General features: G+C 36.3%; 1 protein-coding gene across 1 annotated transcript in view; it reads right to left on the bottom strand.

Moving 5' to 3' along the window:
* The window catches only part of LOC107548920 (nuclear factor of activated T-cells, cytoplasmic 3-like), a 76,259-nt gene extending 65,813 nt beyond the window's left edge, over positions 1-10,446 (bottom strand). The window contains exon 1 of the mRNA XM_016229793.1: positions 9,912-10,446. Within this exon, the coding sequence (XP_016085279.1) occupies positions 9,912-10,002 (91 nt within the window). The 5' untranslated portion in view covers positions 10,003-10,446. The remainder of the gene's footprint in view (positions 1-9,911) is intronic.
* Between the last annotated feature and the right edge of the window lie 7,362 nt (positions 10,447-17,808).

The following is a 17,808-nucleotide window of genomic DNA, read 5'->3' as shown; positions in this document are numbered from 1 at the left end:
TTTTTTTTGCTCTCCAGAGATATAGACTTTTATCCACACACACACACACACACACACACACACACACACACACACACACACACACACACACACACACACACACACATACATATATAAATCAGCTTATCTTTGTAAAATGGCACAGCTTAAATCGTAGATTCTTAATCAGTCAATCAAGCATTATATTATTATATTATGATAATTAAGCACTATTTAATGATAGAACATCAGTGATTAGAACTAAAAATTGGTAACATGTATGAATACATATTTGTCATTTTAATTGATCTTAGGACTGGTGGTGGTGCTTAAGATATTGTTGGTCATTCAGGGTTTCCGTAAAAAAAGATAATAGTAATAGATAATAGCAATTATTATTAACAGATAATACTACTACTATATTAACAATATAAAACTCACTAAGGATTAATGAGCTGCTGGGTTCATGAATATTAATCACGTTGTCAGCGTTCGCTGGAACTGATTTGCTGAAATCAAAACTGGAATGGTAATAGAATGAGATTGCCGTTTGCGCATTAGTTCCGCCCACAACCAGAGAAACCGGCATATCTTCTGCTTGTTCTTAAAAGCTGAATAATTCAAAATGAACTCCGTTATTTTGATGGGAAAGTACAACAAAGAATATAGTTTACATCTAGCGCATCGATTCAGTGTGGTATGTAAGACTCTCACTCTCTCTCTTTGCATGTGTGAGAAACACAGCACTATCAGCAAAGCGACACCTTCACACTAGAGTTTACGGTACATCAAATACAGGTGCGCTGCGCATCCATTGAGATGAATTGAAAAATAGCACAGATCGCTTGATGGAGAGAGAAACTCTCAAGCGTTCAGTCAGAGTGTTCAGCGAATTAAAATATATCTATGCTAAACTTGTAATTAGCCTCTAACACACTGGCGAGTAAAATCTAAGAATTTATTAGCAAATGGCTAACGATTGACATTTAGTCGCCCAGGGTGAAGATTTAGTCGCATATGCGAGTAATTTACTAGCAATGTAGAGGGTTGTTTTGCTGGATTATGTATAAAATAATGAATTGAAGATGAGAAGCTCATTGGCCACTGGTAAGGCCTTGAGAGCCCATTTTACGAACTGCCACTAACATAGTTTAATCTGGCCCATTAAAGGGATAGTTTGCCCAAAAATTTTCATTTTTACTCACGTTAACACGGTTCTGCAGAGGCAAAAATGAGTCAGCACAGTTAGCCTGATTCATACCCTGGGCACAATCACATATGAATATATATATTAAAAAAATCACTTCATTACAAAGCTTTCTGCAGAATATTAAATTCCACAATGTTACAGTGTTGTAGGTTGCCAGGGCGTTGCTATGTGGTTGCTAGGGTGGTTATTAGGTGGTTAATTACTGGCTCATGAGGCCCATTCACACCAAGTACTATAACTAAAACAATAACTATCATTATAACTATTAGCACCCACACCAATGGACAATAACGTTCTCTAAGTGGGCACAGCAGTTATGTTGTCTGCTGCTTTAAATGCTCCAGCTTGTTAAAGTAGGGAACATTCTGATTGGCTGTCAATTTTTTTTTTTTTTTTTAATCACTGGTCAGCTGGAAAAAAATCATTCCGAAAGTGATTCCAATGACTTTGTTCCTCTGTGTCATTATTAATATAGTTGTGGTATGGACTTCCCTATTCTCACAGAATTAGAGTGATTATTAAAACTTTATAGTTATAGCCTACTTATCACTACAGTTATCATCCTTGGTGTGAATGGCCCTTAAGACAGAATAAGTCTGCAAATGGCACAGTTCCCTCCTTCAGCACAAGTCTAAAGGCTTTAACAGTTGCCAAAAGTTTTTAATATTTGACAAAATTTTGCAGCTCAATAGTCTAGAAAAGTAATGGCACACCACTTCTCAACAACAGAAAAACAAGCTGCATTCATTTTTTCCACTCAATGTTTTAATGTCGCCAGAGGTTTCCTGGTAACGTCCTACCACACTAGCGGCTTGCAGTTATGCAGTTGTGGTCTAAATAAAGCTGCCTGGCTAAGCTACCCCCTATTACTCGTCCCTGACCAACAAGCGTCTAGGCTACACCTGAGTTTGCGGCCTCACCTGGGGACGTAGCGCACAGCATTTTAACACTTCTCTGCTGATCGGCACACACAGCGTGAGGCAGTGCGGGGCTGAAAGGTGCGGCGATTTGTCCGGTGGCACTTGCTGGCCAAGGGGGAGTTCTCTTCTGACGGGACTAGCGAACCTGCAGTCTGCCCTTCGCCACTTTGCTGTGGCTTAAAATAACCCACCCTGAGAGCGATGTAATTTCAGTCTTTCCCACGACCGAGACAGCCAGCCAGCCAAATGAGCAGATGCATGCTAGCACAGATGCTAAAAACTGCACGTCCTGCTTTTTTCACAGACATTTAGCTACCCACTCATAAACTACCTCCAGACTGGTATCGTGCACTGCTGACCTGGTTTTTCAAAAGCCTGAAGACTATTAGAAGATGATGCAAAGGTTTGCCATAAAAACAACACCACCACACTTCCAAATGGAATATCAAGCCAACTGCTGATGAAAAAGATGAAGAGACAAAAAAAGAGAAGAGAAAGAGAAAGACTGAAGCCTCTTTCCTGTTTCTGTCTAGGCAGGAGGGTCTTGTTGAATTCCACTGCCATCTGAAGACCACATGCTGTGCCTGGGCACGACGCCAGACAGCTCCGCACTATCTGACTTTACCCAGCCCTGAGAGAGCACCTTCTGTCCTTACTACTGCCACCTCTACAATGGAAGAGGCCACTTTTACGGCACACTCAAACTCTGTCTTACAAACAAGGGACAAAACATTCATTCTGAGGGCATGAAATACTAGTTCTGTGTATTGTGATCATCTCTACATATTTGAGATACATTTTTGAGAAAGCATAACACAATTAGCAAGATCATTTTCATAAAAATTGCTGTTTGTGTTCTGATACTTTATTATAATCTCCAAACCAGAGATTCACCAATAATCAACAGCTAAATCAATAGACCAATAATCACAATCGATGTGACAGGAAAAAGTGGTCATTTAGTCAAAATCTTTTTTCTTTCTTTCTTTTTTTTTTACAATGAAACTTAACCTATTCTTTTTTTTTTAAGAGGGAGAAAAATGATAAAACAGCCATTATGGACTTTATTAATAAATAAATAATTTAGAAAAATACACTTATTTAACTTAAATAAATATTACTTAAATATTAAATATAAATTGTATGGTTTCTACTATTGTTATGTTTCTTTACTGAAAAATGTTAAATTGAAAGTTGACTCACAAGTGCAGGTGGGTCATTCAAGGTGACGATGGCCACTATGCAAATATTCACAGATTAACCAAACGAGCTGATAGTCCTCCTGTGTGATTTCACTTTGGGCCAAAAAACATTGAGAACTAACAGAACTACAGCTTGATTCAGTGCCATTATAAACATCAATGATGCCTAACAAAAACATTTTGTATACTCTCAAAATACAGTAACTTACAAATACTTGGTCAAAAACTCACTTTGACTCAAAACAGGAGCTCAAACATCAGGAACAATTATGAAAAAAAAACAAGTTTATTCTGATTAAAGTTTTTTGGCACTTTCCACAGTTATAGGTATAAAATAGGACCTCAAACTCTTTGTTCACAATTCTTTGCGATTTCTGCAACACTTAACAAAATCTGGGAACTGTGTTTTTCAAACGTTCTGATTTATGTGATTATGTTTTAGCAATAAAAATTACATAAATACTAGAGATGCACCGATCGATCGGCCAGGGATCGGAATCGGCCGATTTTCCTCATGATCGTCCCGGATCGGTGACCGGTGTTACGAGATTTTCTGTTTCAGTGGGCGGAGCACAGCCTACATGAATATTCATGAGTTTCCCGGACATGCGCGTGGAACCAAGCGGAACTGAGAATTTCAGTTCACGCTCCTTGTACCGCTGCAGGTTTAATGGAATATTTTTAAAAAGGTAAATATTTTACAGCGTTGCACAAACCTATGCCTAAACTACATACGTTCATCATTTTGTAACAGTTTATAATGTTTTTATTAGTTTGCACGTTTTGTGCAGTCGTCACTGACTGAATGATTGCAGACATTCAGCACACTTAAGCTAGTTGTAACTTACTTTGATTTCAGTTCGTTGTGCTGTAGCTTGCACTGCTTTAAAACTGTGTCTGTTGTTATTTGTTTTCATTTAAATACAACAGCTGAAATAAACTTGTATTTGTGGATCATTTTTCTATCCTGGTGTGATTGTTCTTAAACTGTTATGCGTAGGCTGTATTTACAAAATGAATAGGAATCTAAGAGCACACACACAAGCATGAAAGTGTTCCTTTAATAAGTAACATTTTGGATTAAACTAAATTGTACGGACACAAGTTTAAAAACATTTGGTACACTGTAAATGAGAAAACAAATACTTCACTGCATTTTATGGAATGGAATAAGAAACTAATTTCATGTTAAAAAATAATTGTATTAACAAATGTTCATAAGTGTGCTTGTTTTGATGATATATATATACTACTGTTCTAAGGATTTGTATTAGTAATGTCACCAACGGCATCAGATTAAAAATATTTTAAAAAACATTAATATTGTGGAATAATGTTACAATATAAAATAAAGTTTTCCCCCCGTGTGATGTCAGATCTCAACTTCTCCTCTTCAGTGTCTCATGATCCTTCAGAGATCATTTTAATATGCTGATTGCTGCTCAAGAAACATGTCTGATTACTATCACAGTTGAAAATGGTTGTACTGCTTAATGAAGTGTGGAAACCATTATACAGCGACAGGATTCCTTAATGAATGGAAAGTTCAGAAGAACAGCATTTATTTGAAACAGAAATCTTTTTTTTACATTATAAATGTCTTTACTTTTTTAAAAATTAAATTAATGCATCCTTGAAGAACAAAAATATACATTTCTTAAAAATAAAAAAAATCATAGTAATCCTAAACTTTTGAATGGTAATGTCATGTATCAAATGCCAGAATCAAGTTAAGAAATGTCTTTTTTTTTAGCTTTATTATGTCATATTTTTATACAGCAGATTCTACAAGGACGTTAACATCACACTCTCTTGTATCCTATGTTGTCTTGTTTTGGTGCATACATCTCTTTAGTTTGTAACAAGGATTCAATAGTGATTCATGCTCAAAATTCAGGAAAACTTTACTTTATTAATCGCATCCTCCATGACTAACATTTACCTGGATTTTGAGTGTGAATCACTATTGAATTAATGTTTTTAAAAACAAAATGTCACTGTCTCACATAATATCAAACATTCACACCAACAAGGCCACAATCCAATCTTTATTTTTTATATTTAGAGGCCCTTTTTATTTATTTATTTATGTAGTCATTTAGCAGACGCTTGGCTTTACACATACATACACAACAAAAAGAAAACAAGTAGATAGAATAGAAAAAGAATAGAGAAAGCTAGTGTTAGAGGCCTTTTTTTTTGGAAACAGTTGGAAAACGAATACAGTGTGCTAGAGTTAGAGGGTCAAATATAGATGAAAGAGATGTGTTTTTAGCTGTTTCTTGAAGATGGCTAAGGACTCAGCTGCTCAAATCGATTTGGGCAGGTCATTCCACCAGGAGGGAACAGTTTATGTATATAAAAAAGCCTAATTAAGAGTATATATGTTTATGAAACTTTATGACTTAGCCTATACATAATGTTGCATGAGTGTTTGTTGTGCATCAAAATAGACCATGCATTTATCAATGATCATCATGTATCATCCAGGTACATGCAACACATGATCAAAGAACAGATGACAGAATAACATCAGTGTAGGTTGCAAAATGTTTATTAGGCCACTGATATGGTGGTGAACGTTATTTCATTCATTGCCAGAAGATGACAGTTTTAAAACTTAAAACGTAACAGAAGTGCATAAAATAAATAATTGAAATGGTAGTTGGATCTGTGCTACTATTGGAAACTTGTAGCTGTAATCATCCGGGTGTTCTGGGATTTTTGGATTCCCTGTGCAAATGGAACCATGTGATAATCTTAATTGGTAAATTTACATTTGTTTGTAAAAATGTTGAACTATTTTACATTGGAAACATGAAAAAAAGAAAGAAATTTCATTCTTTCATAGTTTACAACCAGACAGCAGACAATTCACAACCGGACAACATGGAGAATGTTGAACGGGGTAAGTTAAGACATGGATCATCACACCAGTATACAAAAGAAAAAAAAAATATATATATATATATGTCCACAGATAAGTTTATATAGGCTTATTTCATTTGTTGCAGGCACTGATGTATTCAACAAATGATAACAACTAATAACAGACAAAGTTTTAAAGCATCCCAAGCTACAAATGAAAAGCACAAAGAACTGAAATCAATGTATAGGCTACAACTAGCTGAAGTGTGCTGTGCTTTATCCTAACATTACACAAAGAATGCCTGCAATCATTCAGTCAGGGACGACTGCACAAAACGTGCACTGTAAACTAATAAAAACATTATAAACTGTTACGAAATGATAAACAAATGTAGTTTGTGCAACACTGTAAATATATTTACCTTTAAAATATATATATATATTCCATTAAACCTGCTGAGGTACAAGGAGCGTGAACTGAAATTCTCAGTTCCACTTGGTTCCACGCGCATGTCTGGGAAACTCATGAATATTCATGTATGCCACCCCACTGAAACCGAAAATCTCGGAAACCGAAAATCTCGTAACACCGGCCGGTCAGTCTCACTTCTTTCCGATTCCGAGCCGATCCGTTTTGTTACCAGCGGCACAGGCAATAACGTCAGCCGCCCCTTCTCTCCGACGACCCCTTCTCTCTCACACATGTCTCATTCGCTCCGGTTAAATAGTGCTTGTATTGCGCATTATTTTAGTCATTCTCGCAGGTTTCACGCTTATATATGGGAAGCCAAACAACCCAAATGTGGGACGAAACAGCATGGTATTAAAGTCCTCTCTGCTCGACAGCGCAGAGAGGACGTGTTTACTAGCGCCACCGAACTGACAGCGCGGTGCTGACAAATCAGGTTTCTGACTAGCGCTGTGATGAGTGACTGACAGAGTGAGTGAGAACCAAAACTGTCTCTAACGCTACACGCACCTCCTGATTATCAGCACTCCCGTTAAAATCAAGTATACTCGATTGTATTCTCATCTTTGTTGTTTTATTCATTTTTACATCCGTTTGTAGTTTTTTTTCCCCTGACTCTAACTGAATTTTGGGAGAATTACTGTAATTACTCTTGAAAATGGGCATGTTACAATTCATAAACCTTTAATATTTATATTTTTAAAACAAATCAGCACATCTGAATTATAGCTTGCCCCATCTGAATGTGTAAAGTTGCGAATGCCTGCCCTACACTGATCAACATTTCAGTGGCCGTAATGTCATGCCTGGGTTCTGAGAAAGCTCTCACATAGTTTCATAAAGTTTCAGTCACGTTTTTGGTAATGAAAATTTGTTCATAATAAAAACAAACCAGACTAGCCATCAAAGTCATCAAAATTAAATAGCCTGATGATATTTTGACAGAAAATCCTGATCTAAATCGAACCGCTTCAGCTTTATTAACAAATGCAAGACAAAAACTGATCGGTAATCTTTTTCTAACAACAGCCAGAGGCACAGAAAACACTGATGAGTGTGTATAGTAACAACAGCCCTGCCCTTTAGCTGCATTAAAATCCTGATGTCTTCTTGACATACATGAACAGACACCTACATCACAAAACCTGTTCAACAACTTAAAACGAATATATTTCTATTTACCTTTAAAATAAATATGTTTAATTAGGATATGAAACGCTCTTAACATATTGACAAAGAATTTGCATTTTCTATCAAATCTAACTATTATATTCTCCCTAGTATGATTGATAATTATGCAAAACAATGGGGCAGGATACAAATTTAAGTTACTAAAAAATTATATTCTCTGCTCCTTCATCAAAAAACATCAGTTTGAAATTCGCAATACTCTACACTTCTAAAGGATAAAGTTGGACTACATATGGTAGAGGAAATTTAAAAAAAAAACATCCATACACTACCAATTCTAATTCATGATTTTCTCATAACACCTGCATATGTGTGTACAAACCCGACATATGGTCCAAATTATACAGTGCAATAGACTGAAAATCACTTGCACACATGGGTGCATTTATTTCCAACATTTAGTCCAAATGCATCCTCCAAACTTCTGTCTCAAATTAAAGGTTTTCCCTTTTCTTCTGCGAATGTCCACACAGACCATCAAGCGGTCATGTCTGAGGTAAAATATCTTTGAACAACCACTGATTCCTGTAATTTATGGAGTAGCAAAGCCCCCTTAATTACACTAGGTTACTGCTTAAAACACAATAGTGCAGTATTTTACATAATATACAAAACATGGTGGTCATTCTTTTAAAATATGACACAAAATGCTTAGTCCTCGTTTGCCTAGGCAATATGCAATCTCCATATGCAATTTACTGATCATGCAATACTTAAAAAAACAAAAAAAACATGCAAAACTTAAACAAAAACACACCGGGGTCCACCCACACACAGGCATTCTGCTTTCACTATACCCAAATCTCTTTCCTTCACGACACACTCGAGCACACTGACAGGGGCTGATAGGGTTGCTACTTCTCACACACGTTTTTTCATTAGGCAATTACACAAACACACACACATAGGCCATGTCTGGTGGTTGCAAACTGACCGTCTGCATTGTTGCTTATACATCTGACATTACACATGTTTAACAAAAAAACTGAGGGCTTCAACAAAAAAGTGATTATGAATCAATCATCATAATAAATACTATTACCATTTAAATTAACACATTAAGTGGAAACCCTTGCTGAGATATTTAACAACTCTGTCTGATAATGTAAGAGCATTTTAAGTAACGATATCATAATTGTGCTCGACAGCAGCACTTAGGTCTAATCTTGTAATGTGACTGGCATGTGATAATGCTAAATTATTTTAATAGCTAGTTAAAAGCTATGTAAATCATGTTAATAACATAAGCAGGAATACTTAATATATTGCATTTTTACAAGTTTAGGGAAAGGTTTGAAGAACTACACACCAAGCATGTTTATATTCTATATTTTGGATCTTATCTAAACTTAAAGATAATATGTGCTCCAAAATGTGCATGCACCATTTAGAAAGAGAAAAACAGATACACCTCCCTCTAAACTGTGATAAGGACTCATTTATATATTTTTTATAAATTTGTATCACCTGCAAAAGTCGGTGACAGAACTGGCTACTGTTGATGTATTGATGTAAATAAGAGTAAAATGGAGAAATGAAACAAAGTTCAGTATTAGTGGAAACCTAAGGGTTGAAACTTTTTCCATGTGCTCTAGCTGAAAGCAGCGGCGAGTGATAACAGAAACTTTTATAGCATTTCACTGTGCAGCAGCTGTCAGATTCATGGTGGCTTTGTCTCAAACCACTTAAACGCGTCTATGATCTCCAAAAACGCTGTCTGGGCAGGCAGCTAAATAGGTTTTGAGCCGATGTGACCGACTTAAAGTCTTCAGCAAAGTGTCCAGGTGTTTGTTGGTTATATATTAGTTCACCCAGCCGCCTAAACTTACCGCTTCTCATTTTCATTGGCTGAATTTACAACCACACAAGAAACTAAACAAAACTGCAGCTGCTGGCGTGAAGCGAAAAGCCGGTGAGTAACGTACTGTCGGTTTAATGCACGGCACGGCGCTGCTGCTTTTGATACCGGGTTTTGCATTTCCTATCGACCTCCTTACTTTTTCGATGCATGATTCATGAGTTAATCTATACCGAAGGAGTGTGTGAGACGATCCCGGAGTAAAGGCACTGACCTGCGGGGCCTAGCGGCGGCTGCTGCCCGTCCTCCCCGAAGATCAATCTGAAGTCCAGCTCTTCATTCCCGGGGCAGTTTGCAGTAGTCATCGGGTTTGACAGCTCGGGCTCACCCGTGTAAGAACGCCGACTCTTTAATAAACTCACTACATTGACTAATGATAAAGGCAAAACTTTTAAACTTTTTCTCCGTGCTGTACTTCTCTAAGCCCGGACAGAAATATAATTGCTTCTCTCTCTCACAATAATCCAAACTCTTCGACCTTCTGCGGAGGTTCAGCGAACTCGCAGCGGCTTGAACTTTTTGCCCGTGGCGTGAAGGGGGTGTGGGGGGGAGCGCTGTGCGTCAGCGCGACCGTTGATCGAGCTCGTCCGTAAATTCGCTGCTGCTCTCCGTCTCGCGCTCCTGTCCCAACTTTTACTAACAGCGCGTGACAGGGCAGTTCCAGCGGTGACGTCAGGCGAGTCGGCAGACAACACAAGCGCGCGCGCACACGCGCACTCAATCACTCACGCGCGCTCACACATAAACACAGCCCAGCCCGCAGTAGGCTTGTGGGTCTTGTAGTTTCTCTGAACTGTAGTTAACTGCAGTTGAATCAGCCGTTCTCTTTTAAAGACCACGTGTTTCAGTGAATTTTATTTGAAATGCAATAAACTATATTACATTACTATAAATGGTAAGATTTATATAATTTAATATAACTAAATATAATTGAACAATTAACTATTTTATTTTACGTCACGAAATTTCCTTGTTTACATAGGCTATTTATAAGCAAATATATCAATCGTATATCATTGTTTATTTCCAGGTTTAAATTAAATTTTGAATCCCAGATTTTCAGTGTTGTCTCAGACCTTTGGACTCCATTGTATGTATTCTCTACATTTTGTATTATTATAAACCATACTTTTGCTCCATAGTCTAGTTTATATATAGTAGCAAACATTATTCAGTTTTGCATTTTCTAATTATATATATATATATTTTTCTTTTTTTTCTTTACAAATTACAGAATTGCCATTACAAAATGATTCCATTTTTTTTGTATGTTCCCTTTTGCTTTAATGAACTGAAGCTACATCAACCGCACAGTTTCATAAAAACCTGCTGATCATGTGAGAATGTACTAAACAGCATCTTGTGCTTTAATGAAAGCCAGAACATCAGTTTACTCAAGTGCTAACAAAGCAGTGTCACAAATTTGTTTTGATTGTTTATTTAATTATTGCATAAATTAAACATTTGTTCAATTTTTACACGATAAAGTTTCTATGTTTTAAATTTCTCAAAATCATTCAAATCCTGTTTATTTCCACATTTAAATTGGCTACATCAACCGCACAGTTTCATAAAAACCTGCTGATCATGTGAGAATGTACTAAACAGCATCTTGTGCTTTAATGAAAGCCAGAACATCAGTTTACTCAAGTGCTAACAAAGCAGTGTCACAAATTTGTTTTGATTGTTTATCTAATTATTGCATAAATTAAACATTTGTTCAATTTTTACACGATAAAGTTTCTATGTTTTAAATTTCTCAAAATCATTCAAATCCTGTTTATTTCCACATTTAAATTTGTTGTTAAATTTATAACCAACTGTATATATTCTTTAAGTTTTGGGTTTTGTTAAAGAATTTCTTTTCAATACTCTGTACACTGTATTTTACATGGCTTTCCACTGACATCCCTATAGAGATAGATTAGCCTATTATTTTCCTAAATCCTTAAATTAGTGATGATGGCATAATTTATCCAAATAAACTATGCCTTGACGTCTATACACAAAAATAACCTACCTTTAACCAGTCTTCACGTTCACTCAAACAAGAATTAATGTGCACAGACTTACACAGAAAATGATACACAGTGCAAATGTCAAGCATGGTGTATAACACAGGAAGAAAAGAGTGTTATAATAGACAAGTCATCAGCAAAAATTCTTAACCAGATTACTTAACATTGTGATGACAACTTTGTTTGAGTCATTGAAGTGTGGAGCACTGTCTCAGAGGAGAGAGAAAAAATACACTTCAAATTTAAAACTAACTCTAACTTTAAGTTATCTTTTTACATATACTGGAGATATATGATGTTAAATCATACACCTCTATTATTTGTTTTCCTCAGATAACTTTAACTTTATTCTATTTTGCACTGTAGTCAGCACAACAGGATGCTGTGTTACGGCTACAACAGAAAAACAATATAAGACAATAACTGAGGGAAAAAAAATCTAAACATAAAAGTGTGGACCAAGAACCTTTATATCAGTGACGGAATTCACACCGCCAAACAAGAATGTTTTCTTTGACGCATGTGGGCGTAAAAATGTCATGTTCACATTTCACATTTCCTGTGGTCTTTATTTACTTAGATGTCATTAAACGCTGAACTTTCACTGAATACTCAAAAGGCTTATAGAGTTTGATAGTAGTGATTAGCAGGTTGAGTTGCAGAATCAGTTGCAGAGCCTTCATCTGGTCTCATGACAGTGGCATTTATGGCATTTGCCAAAGTTGCGATGCTCACTTTGGCTTTTTATGATGCAATTATGAACTTCAAGCTAAACTAAATCAAAATCGCAAAACTATCATGCTACACAAACAAACATATACTCACACATCTTTACAAACTGCACAATTCTGAAAGTTTGCATGAGAATAACAGAAAAAAGAACAATGAAAGGACCCAAATATAGTTGATTTATAATTGCGTAAGTGCCAGTTAGAATGAATAATGCTGCATAATATTCATCTATCATGAATCATCTCACTGATTCATTTCAATGTTCCAATTTCACAGATGAACAGAGACACAAACGTTGTAAATGATCACGTAGGGCAATTGCCTGAACACATTCTCACACTGTTGAAATGATCCTGCCAAACTCATTGTTTGCTATTCAGAATACCTGTGTTTCTCTTCGTCTCTGATGACCTTTGTGGGAGGAAGATAGAGAACACGGTATCCGTGGATTGTGTAGGAGGGGGACGATGTGGTTTTTGATACTGTGTTCTCGTAAAGACAGTTAAGAAGAAAGAAAGAACTTTCTACTCTCACACAAATCCGGTTCAAAACTAGTTTTCTTTTCAAGGATTGGTGTTTTGGTAATGTGTTTTTTGCTTGTCATGTACAAATACACATTGTCTCAGAGTAATCACTGGATAAACAATAGTGTGCATTCGTTTTGAATACAAAAAAAAAAAAAAAAGATTTATTAGACAAGCTCTGATTCTGTTTCATTTCTGTGCACCTCCTATGGAGAATATCATTCATAAATAATATTAACAATGGTGATTTTAAAAATCCAAACCTGCTGAAGTACAATTTACAGTATTTCTTTAAAAATCAGAAACTGTTTAGGAATAATATTGCACAATGCGGCACTTACAGTATTTTTTTTTCATTTAATAAGGTTTATTTGCTGTCAGCATAAGTATATTTAAATATCAAAGAGTTTATATTTTCTAAACATACTATTTAGTTTAGTTTAGTTTTTTTAGTTTTTTTGGTAATCCCAGATAGCCATATTTTGTGTGTTTGATTTAGAGAGCAAACTGACAATTTTAAGAAAGTTAAACCAAAAATAAATAAAAAAAATTTCCAATCTGGATTGTCTCCTGTTGAAAGGAGACTTCAAAGAAGTACCAAGCTAACGAAACACTCTTTACAACAAAACTCCGTACAACGTTCAGAAACACTGTCTTCAACTGAACTTTCTACTCTCACACAAATCCGGTTCAAAACTAGTTTTCTTTTCAAGGATTGGTGTTTTGGTAATGTGTTTTTTGCTTGTCATGTACAAATACACATTGTCTCAGAGTAATCACTGGATAAACAATAGTGTGCATTCGTTTTGAATACAAAAAAAAAAAAAAGATTTATTAGACAAGCTCTGATTCTGTTTCATTTCTGTGCACCTCCTATGGAGAATATCATTCATAAATAATATTAACAATGGTGATTTTAAAAATCCAAACCTGCTGAAGTACAATTTACAGTATTTCTTTAAAAATCAGAAACTGTTTAGGAATAATATTGCACAATGCGGCACTTACAGTATTTTTTTTTTCATTTAATAAGGTTTATTTGCTGTCAGCATAAGTATATTTAAATATCAAAGAGTTTATATTTTCTAAACATACTATTTAGTTTAGTTTTTTTTTTTTTTTTGGTAATCCCAGATAGCCATATTTTGTGTGTTTGATTTAGGGAGCAAACTGACAATTTTAAGAAAGTTAAACCAAAAAAAAATAAAAAAAATTCCAATCTGGATTGTCTCCTGATGAAAGGAGACTTCAAAGAAGTACCAAGCTAACGAAACACTCTTTAAAACAAAACTCTGTACAACGTTCAGAAACACTGTCTTCAACTGATGTATACTGCCCTCTGCTGGACCATTCTCAGTATAAAGCAATGTAGTCAAAACATGGATCATGAATGCCATGTTCTCTATCCTGGAAAATCTGAATGATTAATAAGTCAGGTATTCAGAATATTACACAATGGTTTGACTGTATAATACAGTGAGCATGTGTTGTTCTCCTGTAGAGTAATATTAACAGCAGTGGGTTTTGTGTTGAGTTTTTCTATGGTCATTATTTTAAGAGATTCAAATATATCTAATCAAGCACAACAATATCAACAATGTATTCACAAATGCTGAAGGATTCTTATATTATTCATGTTACTCGTATGACCCAGCTTTAGCACTACTTGTATTCTTAACGGCATGTCCTAAATGTGCACTACTTCGTAAGTTACTTTGATAAGAAAGGATCTTCTAAGACTGTAAATGTAATTGCACATTCGGAGGACACTCTCTGTCCTGAATCACTGGCTATGTTCCAACATCATCCTTGAACCCGCTTCAGTTTGCTAACAGAACACGTTTTCACACGTGTCCTAGGTTGAAATGCATGAAAAAAGCACAACTAATTAAGAATGCAACGGGAACTATGAGCTGCCTTAGATTGAGCTGCTAACTCTCTTTGGCTTTGGCCCCAAACTTCATGAGCAGACCTGAAAAGCACATCAAGGCCTGAATACTTACAAAGTATTAGCACAACACAAAATAGCAGACTTGGTGAATGAAGCTATTACTGTATATTCATATACAATACTTACACGGTACTTTAAAGAATACCATAAAATTATACCATTATAAATGTAAAAAAACGACAACAACAACAAAAACAATACCTACCAATGATAATGACATTGTCCTATTTGAGAAGACAAATATATTTAAGTGAAAAATCTTTTGTTTAAAATTAGCCTGAACTGCAGAGTTCACCCAAAAATGAAAATTTGCTGAAAATGTTCTCACCTTCAGGCAATCCAAGTTTTTTTTTAAATCATTTGCTCAACAATAGACCCTCTGCATTGGGTCTTAATGATGAACTTGCTTATTACAAACACACAGCTTTTCGCTTCACAAAACATTAATTGATTACATGTGGATTATTATGATGTTTTTATCAGCTGTTTGAACTCTTAACCCATTCACTGCAGAGGATTCACTGGTGAGCAAGTGATGTAATACTACATTTCTAAAAATTTGATCTAATGAAGAAGCATACTCATCTACAGCTTGGATGGACTGAGGGTAAGAAAAATATAAGCACATTTTCATTTTTGGGTGAATTATTTCTTTCCCCCAGTACTAGTGCAGACTTTTCCACTGTACACAATATTTGCCAACAGGGGGGGTTAACGTACCAAGAAAAATAATTGTATCACCAGTCACTGTCATATGGTACAACAGAACAGAATGCCTTACTCTTCATAATATACAGATGACTCCTAGGAAAGACTACTCAACTATCATGGTAGAAAAGTGCTTAAATTGCCTTAGTTTCAATTTGCTGTCATGTCTCTGTCACACTGAGCACAATGGCCCACTTAAATGTGCCCCACAGTGATTTAAATGAACAGCCGTTGCAGCTGTGACAGTAATTTATTTGTCCAGATAGACTGAATGGAAGGACACCAGTTTTAATGTAATGCTGAAACAATTAAACATCAATTAAAGACTATTTGGTTGAAGCATAGAGAACCAAAGACAATTTTATTAGGATAATTATTTAGGTAAGTATTCAATATATTATTTATTAGATTTATTAAAAGCAGATGTTGATGTTTTGTCCCTGGCCACTGCTTTTGATTGCTGATATTACTGAAATCATTTTTGACAAGAAATTAAAATACAATGAATCATTTATTATACAAATGAAAGAATTTGACATAAGTAACAGGGGATGCGTTGATTTATTCATCATATCCAGTCTTAATAAATGTAGGAAATGTACCAAGTAAAGAACATTTGTGAGATTTACCACAGAGAAGAACACAATGTAAGAAAAATTCAACTTCTGTGACCACTGAGAAACATCCAGTTTTGATTCTGTCAAATCCAATATAATCTTAAGGAATATAATAATGCACTGCATATTTGTTCTTCTGTGTGTAAATGTGTGTTGGTGAGAAACATGTAACTCAGTCATTAGTGTGTGTGCTGCACTACATGGAGAGAACATCAATCAGATGGCTGATCGAATACAACATTTGGGAGTGATGTCAGAGGATCAATACTAATCCTCCTCAAGTAATCCTGAAGACATTGATTAGCTTGTTCAGGTGTGTTTGATTAGGGTTGGAGCTGAACTCTGCAGGATTGCAGCTCTCTAGGACCGAACTTGCCTACCCCTGCCCTACACCAACCCTACCCCTAAACCTACCCTTCACAGGAAACTTTCTGCATTTTTAGATTTTCAAAAAAACTAATTCTGTGTGATTTATAAGCCTTTTGAATTACGGGGACACCGAAAATGTCCTCATAAATCACCTTCTCGTTGTAATACCTATGTCATACCCATGTTATTATACAAATTTGTGTCCTCATAAACCACATAAACATGCACACACACACACACACACACACACACACACACACACACTTACTTTCAGTTTGCTTCATCTGACCCCTGTCTTCACAAGCAGTTGTAAACGAGCCAGTTCTCCTTATCAGATATAATAACAGTGTAACACCCCTGTGGACTGTTTGTTGTGGTTTCTTCCCCTTGTGTTGGTTTAGCCCGTATAATCATTAGTTAATCACCTCATTGTGCTCACCTGTCTGCCCCTCGTTATCTGCACTATATCTGTTCCTGTCTCTGGTATTTGAGTTGGTTGGTTATTGTGAATGTTACCCCGAGTGTGTGTATCTCATCTACCCGAATCTGCCTTGTTGTCTCTACATTAAATATCCTTATTTGAATCCTTGTCATCCTCGTCATCCTGCCTGCCTCCACACACCTGGACCGTGACAGAATAACTGACCCAAAAGTAAAGTATAGGGGCGTCTTTCCCCTCGTTTGTTTTTTCCAGTTTTTATTTTGTTTCTTTGATGGATTACCCCGCATTCCAAATCCTTTGCCACCTTCATCGAGTGGGTGACCCGAATCTGCCTTGTTGTCTCTACATTAAATATCCTTATTTGAATCCTTGTCATCCTCGTCATCCTGCCTGCCTCCACACACCTGGACCGTGACAGAATAACTGACCCAAAAGTAAAGTATAGGGGCGTCTTTCCCCTCGTTTGTTTTTTCCAGTTTTTATTTTGTTTCTTGGATTACCCCGCATTCCAAATCCTCCTGCTGGAGCAGGGGGAATGCTCGCTTGAGGACCACACAAACGACTTTCTGTCCCTGGCCCACCTCACGCACTACCCGGACAACTGCCTCTGTACCTATAGAGTTGGACTTAACGCCACCAAACGAGCGCAGTTGTCCGGGGATTGTCCTCGAGAGAGCTTTGCCACCTTCATCGAGTGGGTGCTGGTGTCCTGCAAATCCCATCTGACCGTGGACACCGCTGACAACACCA

This window comes from Sinocyclocheilus grahami, unplaced genomic scaffold (assembly GCF_001515645.1).
Source record: "Sinocyclocheilus grahami isolate Dianchi unplaced genomic scaffold, SAMN03320097.WGS_v1.1 scaffold358.1, whole genome shotgun sequence".
Classification (NCBI taxonomy): Eukaryota; Metazoa; Chordata; class Actinopteri; order Cypriniformes; family Cyprinidae; genus Sinocyclocheilus; species Sinocyclocheilus grahami.
Note: the sequence above shows the minus strand (reverse complement) of the source record. Positions and strands in the feature narration are given on the sequence as shown.